The 14,173-nt window shown below is 40.5% G+C and overlaps 1 protein-coding gene across 3 annotated transcripts; it reads left to right on the top strand.

Moving 5' to 3' along the window:
- The first annotated feature begins 2,876 nt into the window (after positions 1-2,876).
- Positions 2,877-13,929, top strand: meis3 (myeloid ecotropic viral integration site 3). 3 transcript variants are annotated; one of them, XM_041993789.1, is made up of 13 exons: positions 2,877-3,277; positions 3,637-3,742; positions 6,958-7,097; positions 7,375-7,549; positions 7,629-7,679; positions 7,785-7,835; positions 8,398-8,547; positions 8,664-8,772; positions 9,638-9,783; positions 10,426-10,502; positions 11,313-11,371; positions 11,467-11,553; positions 12,747-13,929. In XM_041993789.1, exons 2-13 carry the CDS (start codon positions 3,731-3,733, stop codon positions 12,944-12,946), a joined length of 1,257 nt encoding a protein of 418 aa, XP_041849723.1. In that variant the 5' UTR covers positions 2,877-3,277; positions 3,637-3,730; the 3' UTR covers positions 12,947-13,929. The 3 variants fall into 3 exon arrangements, with proteins under 3 accessions (XP_041849723.1, XP_041849724.1, XP_041849725.1); XM_041993790.1 differs by lacking the exons at positions 2,877-3,277; positions 3,637-3,742 and adding an exon at positions 4,121-4,239; XM_041993791.1 differs by lacking the exons at positions 2,877-3,277; positions 3,637-3,742 and having other exon boundaries at positions 6,965-7,097; positions 7,404-7,549.
- The last annotated feature ends 244 nt before the right edge of the window (positions 13,930-14,173 follow it).

Raw genomic sequence — 14,173 nt, 5'->3', positions numbered from 1 at the left:
GAGCCATCTAAAAGTTACTTGCACCCACCTGCTGGTGGTTTCTGACTATCTTCTGCTGTTATTTGTTCTAGTGCTTCAAGGTTTGCAGGATTCTCTTTCACCCTGCAGATTTCACTTCTTTCTGAAGGGCTTCAACAGGTTTTACTCAGGTGTCATGATGGCCCAGTTGAAAACAGCTTTTTTTTTACTTGTTCAAACATGATTTCGTGCTGTTTGTTGTGTGTTTTTGAATTTTTTTTCCTGACACCTTTTAACTTCATAATCCTGTAGTTCTGTTTTAATTTTTACTCTAATGCAGAAAAAGTAGATCTACTGCATGACACAACCTCCACTGTGCTTCACTTAAGTAAGACTGGGGCTATTTCATATTCAGTCAGGTTTTTTATGTTAGCCCTTTACACATCAACACAGGTTTTAAAGTCTTGTAACATCCTCCAATATAATAACACTCTTCTATGGTTAAACTGTTACAAGTATGTCAGTCAGTGTCCAACAAAGGTTTAATAAAAGTTTTTTTTAAGGCAGTCTGTGTCCATGTATTGTTTGTGAGGGGTTAAACCACTACTCCAGGTTACTCTAGACCAGTCTGGAACTCTTTTGATGACTTGTGTGCTGAATAAAGACCAGTTTTACACAATTTTCTCACTGAGCTTCTTGTTAATGCCACTACCTGGAAATGTTTCCATACTTTCATGACTGGGAAATTTCTTGAATGCAACAGTCAAAGATTTCAAGCTCTTCATACTCATAGCTTTTTGTTGTTATTGCTGTATCACCAAACACTGTGAAAAAGAAGGTGATGATGTCACACTTTTTAAAGAATTACACAGCTGAAAATTTAAGAGTTGAGTGTTGATTTTTTCCCATTTCATTTTGTTAGTGGAACTCATTTAAATATCTTTATTTCTGATTGCAATTCTTTTTTTGTTAATATACGCAGACGGTTAGTTTACCGCAGTTCAATAACTTCATTTTATTGGAAAATTTTGATTATGTAGGATTGGTCTGTTTACATTTTTATTTCAAGAAATTAAAAATTCAGTGCCACTCAGAGATGGCAGGAATTCAATCAAACTACAAGAAATCCCCCCAAACAAGCATGCATCTGTTAATGTCACGTTTGCAGCAGCTCTTACACAGAACATTATCAGAATTATCAGGCTGATAATACAAAAACCAAAAATTATAATAGAACATGACAACATGAAATGTTTGAAGTCATTGTTATTAACAAGAAAAACATCAAACCAATAACACAGTTTAGATGCTGGGTTTTATATCTCTTTCCATCTCATGTGGTCTTTAAATTAATACTTTTTGTTTTCTGCAATTGAATGTATTTTAGAAAATCTTTGTATCTTATATCATGTGTGTCATCTTACAGCTTTCACTGTATCAATATGTGATGCATTAAACTGTGTATAAGTGCATGTGTTAAGTGATGTGACAATAATGACTGATCCTCCAATTATTTATTATGTTAATGAGTGTAATCTACATGTTTATATAACAGCCTGTTAGATAAATGCTGCAAAGCAAAGATTTATGGTTCATTTAATCTCACTGAAAACAATCAAATCTGCAGAAGAAGCCAGCAATGTAGGCTCAGTATGGATGTTTCAGGGGGAAGAGACAGTTAAATAGATGTAAACACGAATTCTTTAGATGCTGCACACTTCAATGTTAATCCTTTTCATTCAACCTGTTGAAGAGAAAACAAGCCTCGGATCGCCTTTTCCAGCCCATTGACACAGCTCCACGGCTGTATTACGGCTCAGTGTAGGAGGGGGTTGAGCCCTCTGATCACCCCCGTAGGAAACCAGCACCCAGCAGAGTTAAAAGACCCCTTTAGCTGCAAGAACGGTGCAGGGCCCAGTCACAGGCGGGCCCACCGTCAAACAGCATGCAGCCCACGGAGACGCCTGCCCCGGCCCGCTGATCCCCGCCAAGTCGCTGCTGATTGAAGTGCAGCCGCCTGTTGGCCCCTCACAGCGGGACCCGGGAAAGAAGAGCGTTTTGGATAATTATTATGTTACTTAGGTGCCATTTACAACACAAGACTGGGAGTTTAACTGTCCCACTAACATGATAAAGGTTTCTCCTTTCCTTTTCCTTTTCTTTTCTTTTTTTTATCTCTTTGGTTAAAATTAAACTTTCTCACTGTAACTTTTGTTTCTTTTTCTTTTGTCGGTCAACAAAGGATGACATTTGGGATATATATGTCAAACGCCTGACCTTTAATAGATGCATACTTAAACAATAAAACACTTTAAAAGCTATCTGTCAATGAATTCCTTGTCAACAAGCACGCTTCAAACTTATTTATGATCTACAATGAGGAGAGACTTAATTAAACCTCTTTAATTTCACCCCAATAAGCCATAAAATCTACCTGAAAATGACATGCCCTGTCCTGCATGTAAATAAACGTTTCATCCACTTCTTTAGAAGGTTTGTGGATCCCAGGTTTATTCAAAATGTCAATATTTAGAAATAAGCCTTTCTTAAAAATGAAAGTTTATTTTCTTGTTTTTGTAAACTGCCGAGTTGAGTCTGCTGGGTTGAAATAAGAATCTTCTTCACTTAATTGTGTGTCCAGATTTTCGTAGATTCTGTTGAAAGGGCTCCACAGAGAGAGTGAATTATTACGATTCTTCTGTCCAGAGATGAATATCGCGCAGCTGCAGGGAGGATGAGCTGCAGGGAGGGAAAGATGGAAGGATGAGGGACGAAATCAGCGTGGAGCTCGGAGGAGAGCTAAAATTAAAAAAGAAGAAAAAACAATCTAGTGGCGTTTTGTGTGTGAGATAAGGATGAGGAGGAGGAGGGGTAAAGGAGGAAGAGGAGGAGGTATGGATGGATAAAAGGAGGGGTTGGTGGGGGCCAAGAGATCCCGTCGCGTTTTGACCCCCAGAAACCTCCCCGCAACCCGCCACCACCAGAGTCACAATTCCTCCTCCTCCTCTCCTCCTCCTCCTCCTCCTCTCCTCCTGACTGAAAACACCATCGCTCATCCCGGGCCGTGACATTTTCCAGCCTGTCGCCGTACGCTGCGCAGCGAGAGCAGAGAGTCAAAAAGGAAAGGGGGGGCACGCTTCGTGAGGCTATCTGTCGTCCGCACGGCACCGAGCATCCCGATTCTCTGCGATCCGGAGCGAGAGGCGCACCAGGCGGAGGCGAGGCGCTACAGGAAGCCGCTGCTCCCTCTCACCCCGCTCTGTGGACTACACCGGACACGGCCTAAACAGGACTGGATACGGCGGATATTTACGTCTCGGTGGGACATCTCACACAATTTACTGAAGCATTGTAGGCTATTACTCATCAACCTATTGCATTTAATTGGCAGCAAGAATTAGTTAAAGCGCTTATTGCCTCTCAGCGTATTGTAAAGCATTATAGGGTGCACAGGCTTTCAGGATATCAGGCGCCCATAAAAACCTCCAGACCCATCATCATGTTGTAATATAAAACGCAATGGACGCGGAGTAAACACACAGCAGGAGCAGGTCTCCACTGTTCTCTGCCCACTTAATGCTTATGTTGAATCCTTACGGGCTTTTTAGTTTTGATGCTGATCATGTTTACAACTTAATTACTTATCCCCACGAACAACAAATGCTCTCTGATTTCCAGGAGCCGAGAGCCAGAGGAAGGGGGGGAGCAAAGCTCGCTGGACTAGCCAAGGAGCGCATCATCATCTCCGGTGTAGGTCTGGCTGTCGAGCCGCATGGAGAAAAGGGTAGGTCTGCTGATTTCTTTCATGAGTGTGATTTACCACAGCCGGCTCGGGAGATTTTTTTTTTTTTTTTTTTTTTTTTTTTTAATCACCGCTAATATGATTACCATGATAATAGGAGCACATGGTTGGGAATCTTGTTTGCATGCACAGCCGGGTTAGCAGCCACAAACACACAAGGCCCAAGTGGGCTGCATATGGACTTATAAGCAAAAAGAAAAAACTGTTTTCATTCTTTGAAATGTTTTTAGAAATATTATGCATATAATCTAAATTTATTATTATACTGTTATGATACCATGAACAACAACTTGAGGTGAAATTCATTTCAGTGGAGGTTTACTTACAGTGTGGCAACTGTTGATTTGGATCTAAAGATCTCATCCTCTCCTCTACATAACAGGCTCTATAGTTGTCTGATGTCTGGCAGTTAAGGGTTAGAAAGCTGGTCATTAAGAGGCAGAGGAGAGCAGAGGAGACGCAGCTCTTCAACTCGATAAGTAGGTCAGTTTTTTTGCTACAGTGATTCACGGGCTTGGTGGTGGTGGAGGAGGAGGAATAAGCAGGGGCTAACGGGCAGCAGGCGGACTGAACCCTCTTCCCGAGAACAGAGCAATTAGAGATGAACAGTGTGTACAGAAAAAATCACTGCTGGGTGAACAGAGAAGATTTAACAAGGCAGATACCCCAAATCACTTCCACCAACCGCTTAAAATTTAATTGAGGCTAAATAAAAATATCCAATGACCTAAAAAGATTGATCTATTCTGATGGATGTTGAGGTTTTAGTGGGTTATTTTGTAGTTAGCGCAGGGATCGCGGGGTTATAGACTAGTATTTTGTACAGTAACACCGATTCACAAAAAGTTAGCTTTTCTTTAGTGTAAAAAAGTAAAACAAATTTAAATGGCTTGTCAAATATTGCTACGTCGTATAGGCTACTCAGTATTTGCTATAAAGTTCATTTGTGTGGAAGTCAGGTTTCGTTTGCACTTGGAGCGGTCTTTACGTTTTTATACTTTAATCAACTTTAATAAGTTAGAAAGTACTTATTAAATGCCTAAATATTTCTGTAAATATAAATATAATCGTTTAATCTGCAGATGTTGGTTATGATTTGTTTAGAAGCTTTGCTTTTGTTGGTTTAAAAAAGGCAGATGGAATGTGACATTTCAGGTAAATTATTAAAGTTTTTGATTATTACTTCTTTTATTTATTTGTTGCATAAAATTAACCTGAACCCCCCCCCCCCACACACACACACACACTTCTATGTAATAATTTGAAGAAACTTTCTTTGTCAATTATTCTGCAAAAATACATCACGTCATCAAAATTTTAACTTTTTTAGAAACATGGCTGTAATCTCATCATTTCAGCCGCACTTTCACTAAAAGAACAGAAACAGAAAAAATCTTTTAATTTGATCTCTTTCTTGAGCACTAACCAGCAGAGCAGGACAACCTCATCACATGCCATCATTTCACCAGCAGCCTGATAAAAACCTGCCCAGCTCGAAATAACTTCTCGGTTAAAATAACGCAGTTCAAACTCGTAGTGAAATTGCTGTCTTGAAATCTGAAGTCTCTTTGCCAGCTTCGTGACTTTTTTAGAAAAGGGTAAAATCAGCGGAATTTGTCTTCTAAACTTGCGCGCTTTGATCCGCCTGACGCATTGAAACTGGATAGGGGCCGTGCGTAAAAAGAGACGCGCAATCCGATAGCGGTGATTGTGTTAATAGCCATCCTCCATAAAACTAGAAGGTGTCCCGGGGCAGGGCCTCAGAGCAGGTGCTTTCTGTGATCCCGGTGGCCATATGGGACTCTGAAATGCAACAATTTGATAATCCATTTAGGACAGTGGTTCCCAAAGTGAGGTACAGAGACCTCCAGGGGTTCTGGAGAGGGGTTTTGGGCCAGTGTATGTATATATGTAAATAATGAATTTAGCTTCTGAATCCTTGAAGAGAGACTCAGAGGAAAATAGGGTTTTTGGCTTCAGCGTTGGTTTCCCGTCACACAGTTTTACACTCTACAAATAGAATAAAAAAAACAACCCCAAATAACACTTTTAATTTTTTCTAAAATGTGGACTTCTGAAGTAATTAAAATATAATCAAATAATTTTAATGCCTTCACTTTTGAGAGCAAATGTGAAGGAGTCACCCTGTTTTACCTTATGTAGTAAATCACACCAACCCTCTTGCTGCAGCCTGTCAAGAGAACAGTTTCCATAGAAAAAAATGGACAGAACAGATCATAACTTTTATGGCTTGGTTAAAATAACAGTGCAGTGAAAGGTGTGTGGGTGAGGCCACTTAGCAGGAGCTGTCTGTCTGTGGCCCTGCAGGACTGTGACTGGACTCCCTTTAATCCAGCAGAAAGAGAAACAGGAGCAGATCCTCTGCCCTGAACAATGCTGCCAAGAAGAAGCTGCAGCCAGGAACAATTACCTCCATAACACACACAGACACACATAGTCAGACATGTATGATCTGAGAGTTACTGTATGTTTGTCTGTAAATATGTTTGTCTTGTCACTGTGTGAGCTTGCCATATGTGTGTCTGATTCATTGAATCAGTAAGCATGTATAAGTGTGAGCGGGTCCTTGTGAGACTGTCGCAGCGGGTTTCAGAGGGAGGTCTCAGCACGACTCCTGTCTAGTTTGAGCTGAGGAGGGAGGAGACAATATTAGCAGTTACAGACTTGTCGTCTTCCCCTAAGGATCCCATTTTCTCCTCTCTTCTCTGAGCAGCAGACACTGAAAATCTTTCAAGAAAAACAGATTATTTGTCTTGAAAATGTGTTTCTGCATATGCTTTTTTCAAATATTTTGGTTCACAATCCTTCACATGATTGAATTCCTAGAAGTATGTATCTAATATGGAAAAAAAATCTATGCATTTCATCACCTTTTTCTTCCCCCAATTTCATAGAGGATGCACACATAACTGAATGGTAAAATGCATAAAACTGCAGTCACAATTGGTAATTTTTGATTAAAAGGCAACACCTCAGCAACAGTTCAGACACATACATACCATTCTAAATTAACTGACATCAGGTCTGCTGATTGTGTGCTGGTCCAGCAAGACGTGTTGCTGAGGCCCACTGATGTCTCACTCACATAATAAAATCACAGTAAGACTTGATGTCAGACAACCGCAGATGTTAAACATGTCTCATGTTTTCTGTCTCTCCATGTAATTGTGTTTCAGTATGAAGAGCTGGTGCACTACTCAGGGTCGGAGGGCATGTCACTGGGGGGGTATGGGGACAATGTAAGGGGGCTTCCACCCCCGCAGTATGGACCCACCATCCCTGACTCCCTCAAACACCACAAAGACCAGATTTATGGGTATGATGATTTATGTAGCCTGTTTTTGGTTAACAATCAGTTTAAACCTCATGTGCTTGTAGCTGATTATCGTGCAGCATATAATAACTGTGCCTGCTGAGTATGAAAATCCATGTGAAGTGTTTACAGCTGTCTGTTTCATAAATACTGTGGCATAAAGTTTTCTGTAGCACATTCTGTAAATGTATCATGTGTTCACTATGTCAACTGTTACTGTGTTTATGTATAGTATGTTAACTGTATATGTGTGTCTGTGCGTGTGCATGTGTGTGGGCAGTCACCCACTGTTTCCACTGCTGGCCTTAGTGTTTGAGAAGTGCGAGCTGGCCACCTGCTCCCCTCGAGACTCCTCCTCCCTTTCAGCCACCTCCCACCTCCCCGGCATGACCAATCACAGTGATGTTTGCTCCTCAGAGTCCTTCAACGATGATATCGCTGCGTTTGCAAAGCAGGTGGGTGACAGCCATGAGAACTTATTAGATACCAGACTTCAGCTGATGTTGTCTATAAGTAGTTGTTACTGTGTTGCAGATTCGCTCAGAGAAACCCATATTTTCCTCCAATCCTGAGCTGGACAACTTGGTATGATGCACCAACCATCATCATGCCACAAATAAAACTTTCTTTTCAACTACGGTATTGTGGGATAATGGCTACAAAATGAATAACTGGCCTTTCTCTTTACAGATGATTCAGGCCATACAGGTTCTTCGCTTTCATTTGCTGGAGTTAGAGAAGGTTGGTGATATCCAAGTTTAGTATTTGAGCATCTTTGTTGTGGGAAAGTCTGACACTGAGCAGCAATGTTACTGTAAAACAAACAACCCTGTGCATCTAGGGAGAGAAAGAAAGTTTATCTGGTTATGAAAAGAAGGAAGTTATTCTTACTTTAAGAATATATCTCTCCTTTAGGATACGATATGATGTGATATGATATGATCCGACACAATGCAATGTGATACTCTTTCTGGTCTTTGTAGGGAAATTTGGCATGTTATCCACACATTGTTTGCACTATTATAGTCTAAAGTAAAACAAACAAAAAAGAAGATAACTGGTCATGCAAACACACAAAACTGTCAAATGAAATTGAACAATTGAATTTTAATTAGTTGATTATGCATTAAATTGGATTAAACTGGACTCTATCTAACTGGACGTGTAATTAACTTGTTTACTTTTTCTATAAAGTGTGAAATGAAATTAAACTGAAGCAGTTATTCGTGACAGCACCACTATACTATACTATATGTGAGCTGTTGTGGTATTGATTACCAACTGAATAAATTTGTTCCCGAAGGTGCACGACCTGTGTGATAATTTCTGCCATCGCTACATCACCTGCCTGAAGGGTAAAATGCCCACAGACCTCGTGCTGGATGAGCGGGAGGGAGGCTCTAAGTCTGACATGGAGGACTTCAGTGGATCCTGTACCAGTTTGTCAGAGCAGGTGAGACTACATGTCAAGCAGGAAATTCTCCATCACATTTCATAATTGGTTGTTGTTTTTTCTGCTGGGAATTCTCTACCTTACCTCCAACCTGCTACATTCACTCTTCCTGGCAGAATGCATCCTGGTTACGAGAACCAGATGAATGTGCTACTACTCCTCTGGGAACACCGGGCACCTGTGGCCTGCCCTCACACAGCACAGTAGACAACTGCAGTGATGCAGGTATGCACACATACATGCATTCAAGCTAGAAATGTGTGTGTAAAAAAGCTTGTATTACACAATAAGGATACATGCAAGAAGATAAATACAATTCATATGCAGCCTGTGAGTCCTGTGAAGCAGCTGCACTTAAATAGTCCCTTATAACCTTTGTGGTTCTATAAAGCACTTTGAAGTTTGTTTCTTATTTGCCCATTAACACACACACACACATTTGCAAGAAGATGATGCCAGGAGTAACTGTGGTTTCAGAGTCTTGCACAAAGATATAGCAACCTGTAGAGGGGCTCAGCCGCACGGCACCATTTGAACATCTGAGCCTTAATTCAGTTCTTTTTAATTAAATTTGATTTAATTCAGTTTAGTTTGATTATATTTATCCATATAATATTACTTCACAAGCGATCTCAAGGCAATTTAAAGCTAATGTAAACAAGTTCAGTAGAAGTCCAATTAGATACACTTGAATTTAATCCAGTTCACTGGACTGGAAGTTATTTTTCTTTTTTAAGGGATTGAACATTCATTTGATCTTCCACTTCTTTCAAGATTTACAATTATTATTTTATCCATAAAATGTCCCAGAAAGGTGACATGCTGAGCAGGTGCACAAATCAAAGTAGAAAAATGTAAATGATTACATTTAAACAAAACATCTCAGGGTTTTGTTCCATATGTTGCACCAAACAAACTGAGTATTTCACCTCTTATAGGCTCTCAGTCACTGTAAATGTCCCCTATTGATTACTTTTCAAATATCTGTGGCACAGTCTAGCTGTGAATGCTGTGAACATCCCAGCAATCTGAGCTTGCACCAGCTGGATATTAATGTAAAATTAAACATGACTCCATGGCCTTCCTGCAGGTGATGGTCTTGATGGAGGGGTGGCCTCGCCCAGCACAGGAGAAGAGGATGACAGCGACAGAGACAGGAGGAACAACAAGAAGAGAGGCATCTTCCCCAAAGTGGCCACAAACATCATGAGAGCATGGCTCTTTCAGCACCTGTCGGTGAGCTTCCCCTTTCATGTTTTTACTACAACAAAATAAATCAGTACACTTAAAAATATTGAATTTTGACAGTAACTTGGACCACAGCCATGTAACCAAACAAAGGCAGCTTGTGTGCGGTGTTGCCCTGTGTGAGAGAATAATTAGACTACAGCAAGAGAGGATTCATTGTGGGGAAACCGTCATGGACAAGAATAGACAAAGTGGAAGTGAGTGTGTGATGGAGGGCAATTAAATTAAATGAAAAATTGGAGGATTAAGTGATTATGTGAATATGCTCGCTGCTGGATCATTGTGGAAGTGATAGAAATGGAGTGTGTAATTGTTGGTGAGGTGGTTAGATTAGTAATTAGCTACTAAATGAGGCAGGTCAAATGTTGCCTCACTCCGATTATTACAATGTGTGTGTGGAGGTGAGGAGAAAGAGCAGCAGAGAGGTGGAGTGAGGTGTTGCCAAGGCTTCAAATGTATATGAGGATGGGTACTCAGACGGAGGGTCATCTGTATTCACATTGATTGAGGGTTAAAGATGGAGCTTCACGTTTTCTTTTAAGAAGATTTCTCCTGTTAGTCTGTAAACATTCAACATCACGCCCCAATTCCTGGCTGTGACTGTTTTAACCTGACTCTGTGTGTTTCCAGCATCCATACCCATCAGAGGAGCAGAAGAAGCAGCTGTCGCAGGATACGGGGCTGACCATCTTACAGGTCAACAACTGGTCAGTGCTCTCCAAAATCAATACATTAATTCCTGACTTGTGGTTTATCAGTAATGAGTTCAGCTCTCTTGTTCAAATTGCATCAACTTTCAAATGAACAACGTGGCTGCAGACGTGTCAGTGAGATATTACATGTGTTTGTTTGGTGCAGACACTACTTGTGTTTGGATGTTGTGCATATTTAGTGAGCTAATTGGTAAAAGTAGTTCTTTTATAAGACTTCCAGAGAGGATTATGATCTAATTCACTGGAGTGTATCTTATGATGGAGAGGAAAATGTCCTGCGAAGCAGTTTGTCTGAAGCTGCAGCACAGCAAAATCCAGCTGCACCATGCTCATAAAACAAAACTGCAAATCAATATTCAATAATCAGATTATTTACTGCTCCTAAAGTTCCTGTTTACTGCAGCCACATATGTACAAACAGAGATTGAAGTGCATTTTACATGTTGCTTTGAATAAATATAAATTTTCTGTTTGTTACATGTTAGACAAAGCATTTAGTTATTTCATATGGTAGTATATAAATATTTTCTTAAATCTGTGCCTCTGCAGCAGAACACACACACAGAGTGACCCAATCAATGCAAATCAATCAATTATCACAGTGGCGATCAATATCTGCTCTGCCCTAACGTTGATTTACTCTGCCCTCTGAAAGGGTTAAGTGGTTGTAAAAGGGAAAAGGTTAATAGTCTCCCGCTCGGCCTTTTTCTCCATTAACGGTCGGCCTTGCCCACCTCTCTCTCTCTCTCTCTGAACACATGCTGTCTTTATGTCTCTCATCCCTCCTCCATGCACCCCATCCAGGTTCATCAATGCCAGGAGGAGAATAGTTCAGCCGATGATCGACCAGTCAAACCGCTCAGGTTGGTGTTATGTCAGTTGGTTAGGAAATCCCTCAGTGTGTATATTAGTGTGAATCTGTATCTGAATGTGTGTGTGTGTGTGTGTGGTTTTACAGGTCAGGGTGGTCCCTACAGCCCAGAGGGAGCAGCTCTCGGGGGCTACGGTCTTGACGGGCAGGCCCACCTCGGACTTCGAACAGCAGGTAGGGCAGCCTGTGAGGAGGACCAGTGATTTAACTCTGTTGACTCAGCCCTGGTGTATCTTGCTCCTTTTTGCCATAAAGTACACAAAGATGAGTCCTAAAGCGTTTTACCCTGAATGCATCAATTCAATTTATTAGAACCCCGCTGGAAATACACATCAAAGCCTAAATTGTGGAATTATCTGCCTCTGAAAAAAGTTAGTGTTAGGGGAAACAGATTCTGTTTGGTAGAAACCGCCATGTCCAGCTGCTAACCGGGCAATTAATAATACATTTTCGAATTTTTTGGTCTCCAGGATGAGTTAGAGGGCTTTGGGTTACATATTGCAGATGAGCAAGAGAGAACATACAAAAGGGAAAATAACATAGACATAAAAAATAATGAAATCAAAAACAAGATATGGCTTTTAGACGCTAATGTAACTTTTCATTAAACACCACGAAGACGAGTTATTTACATATTTAACAACATTTTAAAAGTAGTTTCTGCTCATTTTTTAACATAAAAGATTACAATGAGGTGTGAAATGTGGGGCTGAAGCTTTAAAGGAAAAATCTTATGTAAACAAAAGACATAAATTTCTAAGAGATAAAAATCTCGCACTATCAAATGTCTCATAATATGTAAAACTATGTATTCTGATGCATTTAAATTTTTTACCAGTCTCGTGAATAAATATTAAATCAAAGTCCCCAACACATCTGAAATGTTAAATACAGCTTGAATATTGAGGCAAATCTGTATAAATTGATAAATAGAATTACGTAACTGTTCTCTTTTGATAAAAATGTGACAGCTCTAATCACTACAACAAGCCGACACAGAAGATGAATTGTAGAGAAAGGGTTTAAGTGAAATGGAAATAAAGTTGGATGCCTGCAGTATGTTAAAAAGTAAACAATAAATAGAATATCTACTCTGAAAACTGCTGCCCATCATGAACAAAATGCAGATTTTAGTTTCTAAGATGACAAAAATGTTTGAGAAAAATAGTGAATGAAACCTTAAATAGTTTTTTGAGTTTTAGGAAAATCTGTCTGTCTGATTTCAGTGATGCAGGATAAGTGAAATTACAGATTCTTTCAGTTTTCCAGATTTGACACAGACACTGTGCAACATACAGATTTACTTTCTTCTTAAATTCTTCTCTTCGATGGAGCCAAATTCTAAAAACGACTTTTCTTTCCATCAGGCCTCCAGGGAATGTCGTCTCTACAGGGCGACTACCCTGGAGCTCTGCTGTCCCAACCAGGCTATCCTCCGCATCCAGGACCGTCCCTCCACTCGTACCCTGGCCCACACCCTCACGCCGCCATGCTGCTCCACCCACCTCCACATGCACACCCTGCAGAGCCGCTCCTCGCCCAAGGACTGGACATACACGCGCACTAGCTGTTGAGGGAGTTGGGGAGTGTGTGGGGGGAACATGACTGAATGAATGTGAGTGCGTTGGGATATATGCCTGTGAGTGTGTGTGTGTGGCTGAGTATATATAATGACTCTTACAGTACATTATTTAAAGAAAAAAAGACACATTGCTCCAAAAGTTTACATTCCCTACTGAAAAAAACACTGACCTCAATGTAGCTGTTCCACCTCTTAACATACACACAACATGCAAACATTTTGCCTTCATACATCTCAGTCTGGACCCACAGGTTTAAGCCATACCTCTCTCAGAGTAGAAGTGCTTCCTCCTCTTCAAACGTCTCCACTGTGTCCTGTGGGTGAGACACATGCTTTAAATCACACTTCCCAACATACCTGCTGAACCACACGAAGGCGATCAATCGGACTGGAGAGACAGATGACTTATTGGCAGACATTTTGCAACAGCACACTGATCTTTCTACACACACAGACTGATAAACACACACGCAACCACACACTCCTTATTTAAAGCTTGTTTCTGTTCATTTTTTCCTATTCTATTTTTGTATTTATGTGTGCCACTTCAGGCAGATTCAGCTTCATACAGGCTTGTTGAAATGTTAGTGCTCTTCCTCAGCATGAAGCTAAACATTATGAATGACTTCCAGTCTGCCTGTTGTACCACTGACCTCCTTAAGACGCCAGCAGCAGCAGGCGTCCGATACCTTAGGATCTTTCCTATACACATGCAAATACACATACACACACATAGCAACAAACACTACACAGAAAGCCATTATAGCACACATGCACACAAACTTCTGTAAGCATTTCTCGTACATTGTCGACTGTCACAGCGGTGTGTGAAGGGAGCTGCAGCCAAAGGACTCTTAAAACATTCGGCTCCCTCTCCACGCTGTTCTGACTGCTGAAATATTTCTGAATGATGACGATGGGAACTACAGTTAAGATATTAAAATGTTTTTGGGGTTCTTTTTGTAAAACTTGTCATCTTTTTGTATGTGTGGTGTGATTCTACCTCCAGCTGATCAAGCCAAAATGATGCATTTTACTTTTCCAAGAAAAGTCACAGACACTTTCACTGATTATTCAGTTCTATACTCCTTAGGTCAGTCAGTCACGATCCTCAGAGGATAATTATTCACAGATTGTAAGATTTTAATGATACTAAACTAATCATTCTTGTCAGATATTGTTAAGGTATTAGAGAGGGTATATTTTTTCCTC

This window comes from Melanotaenia boesemani, chromosome 9 (assembly GCF_017639745.1).
Source record: "Melanotaenia boesemani isolate fMelBoe1 chromosome 9, fMelBoe1.pri, whole genome shotgun sequence".
Taxonomy (NCBI): Eukaryota; Metazoa; Chordata; class Actinopteri; order Atheriniformes; family Melanotaeniidae; genus Melanotaenia; species Melanotaenia boesemani.
This window is presented reverse-complemented; position numbering and strand designations above follow the sequence as displayed.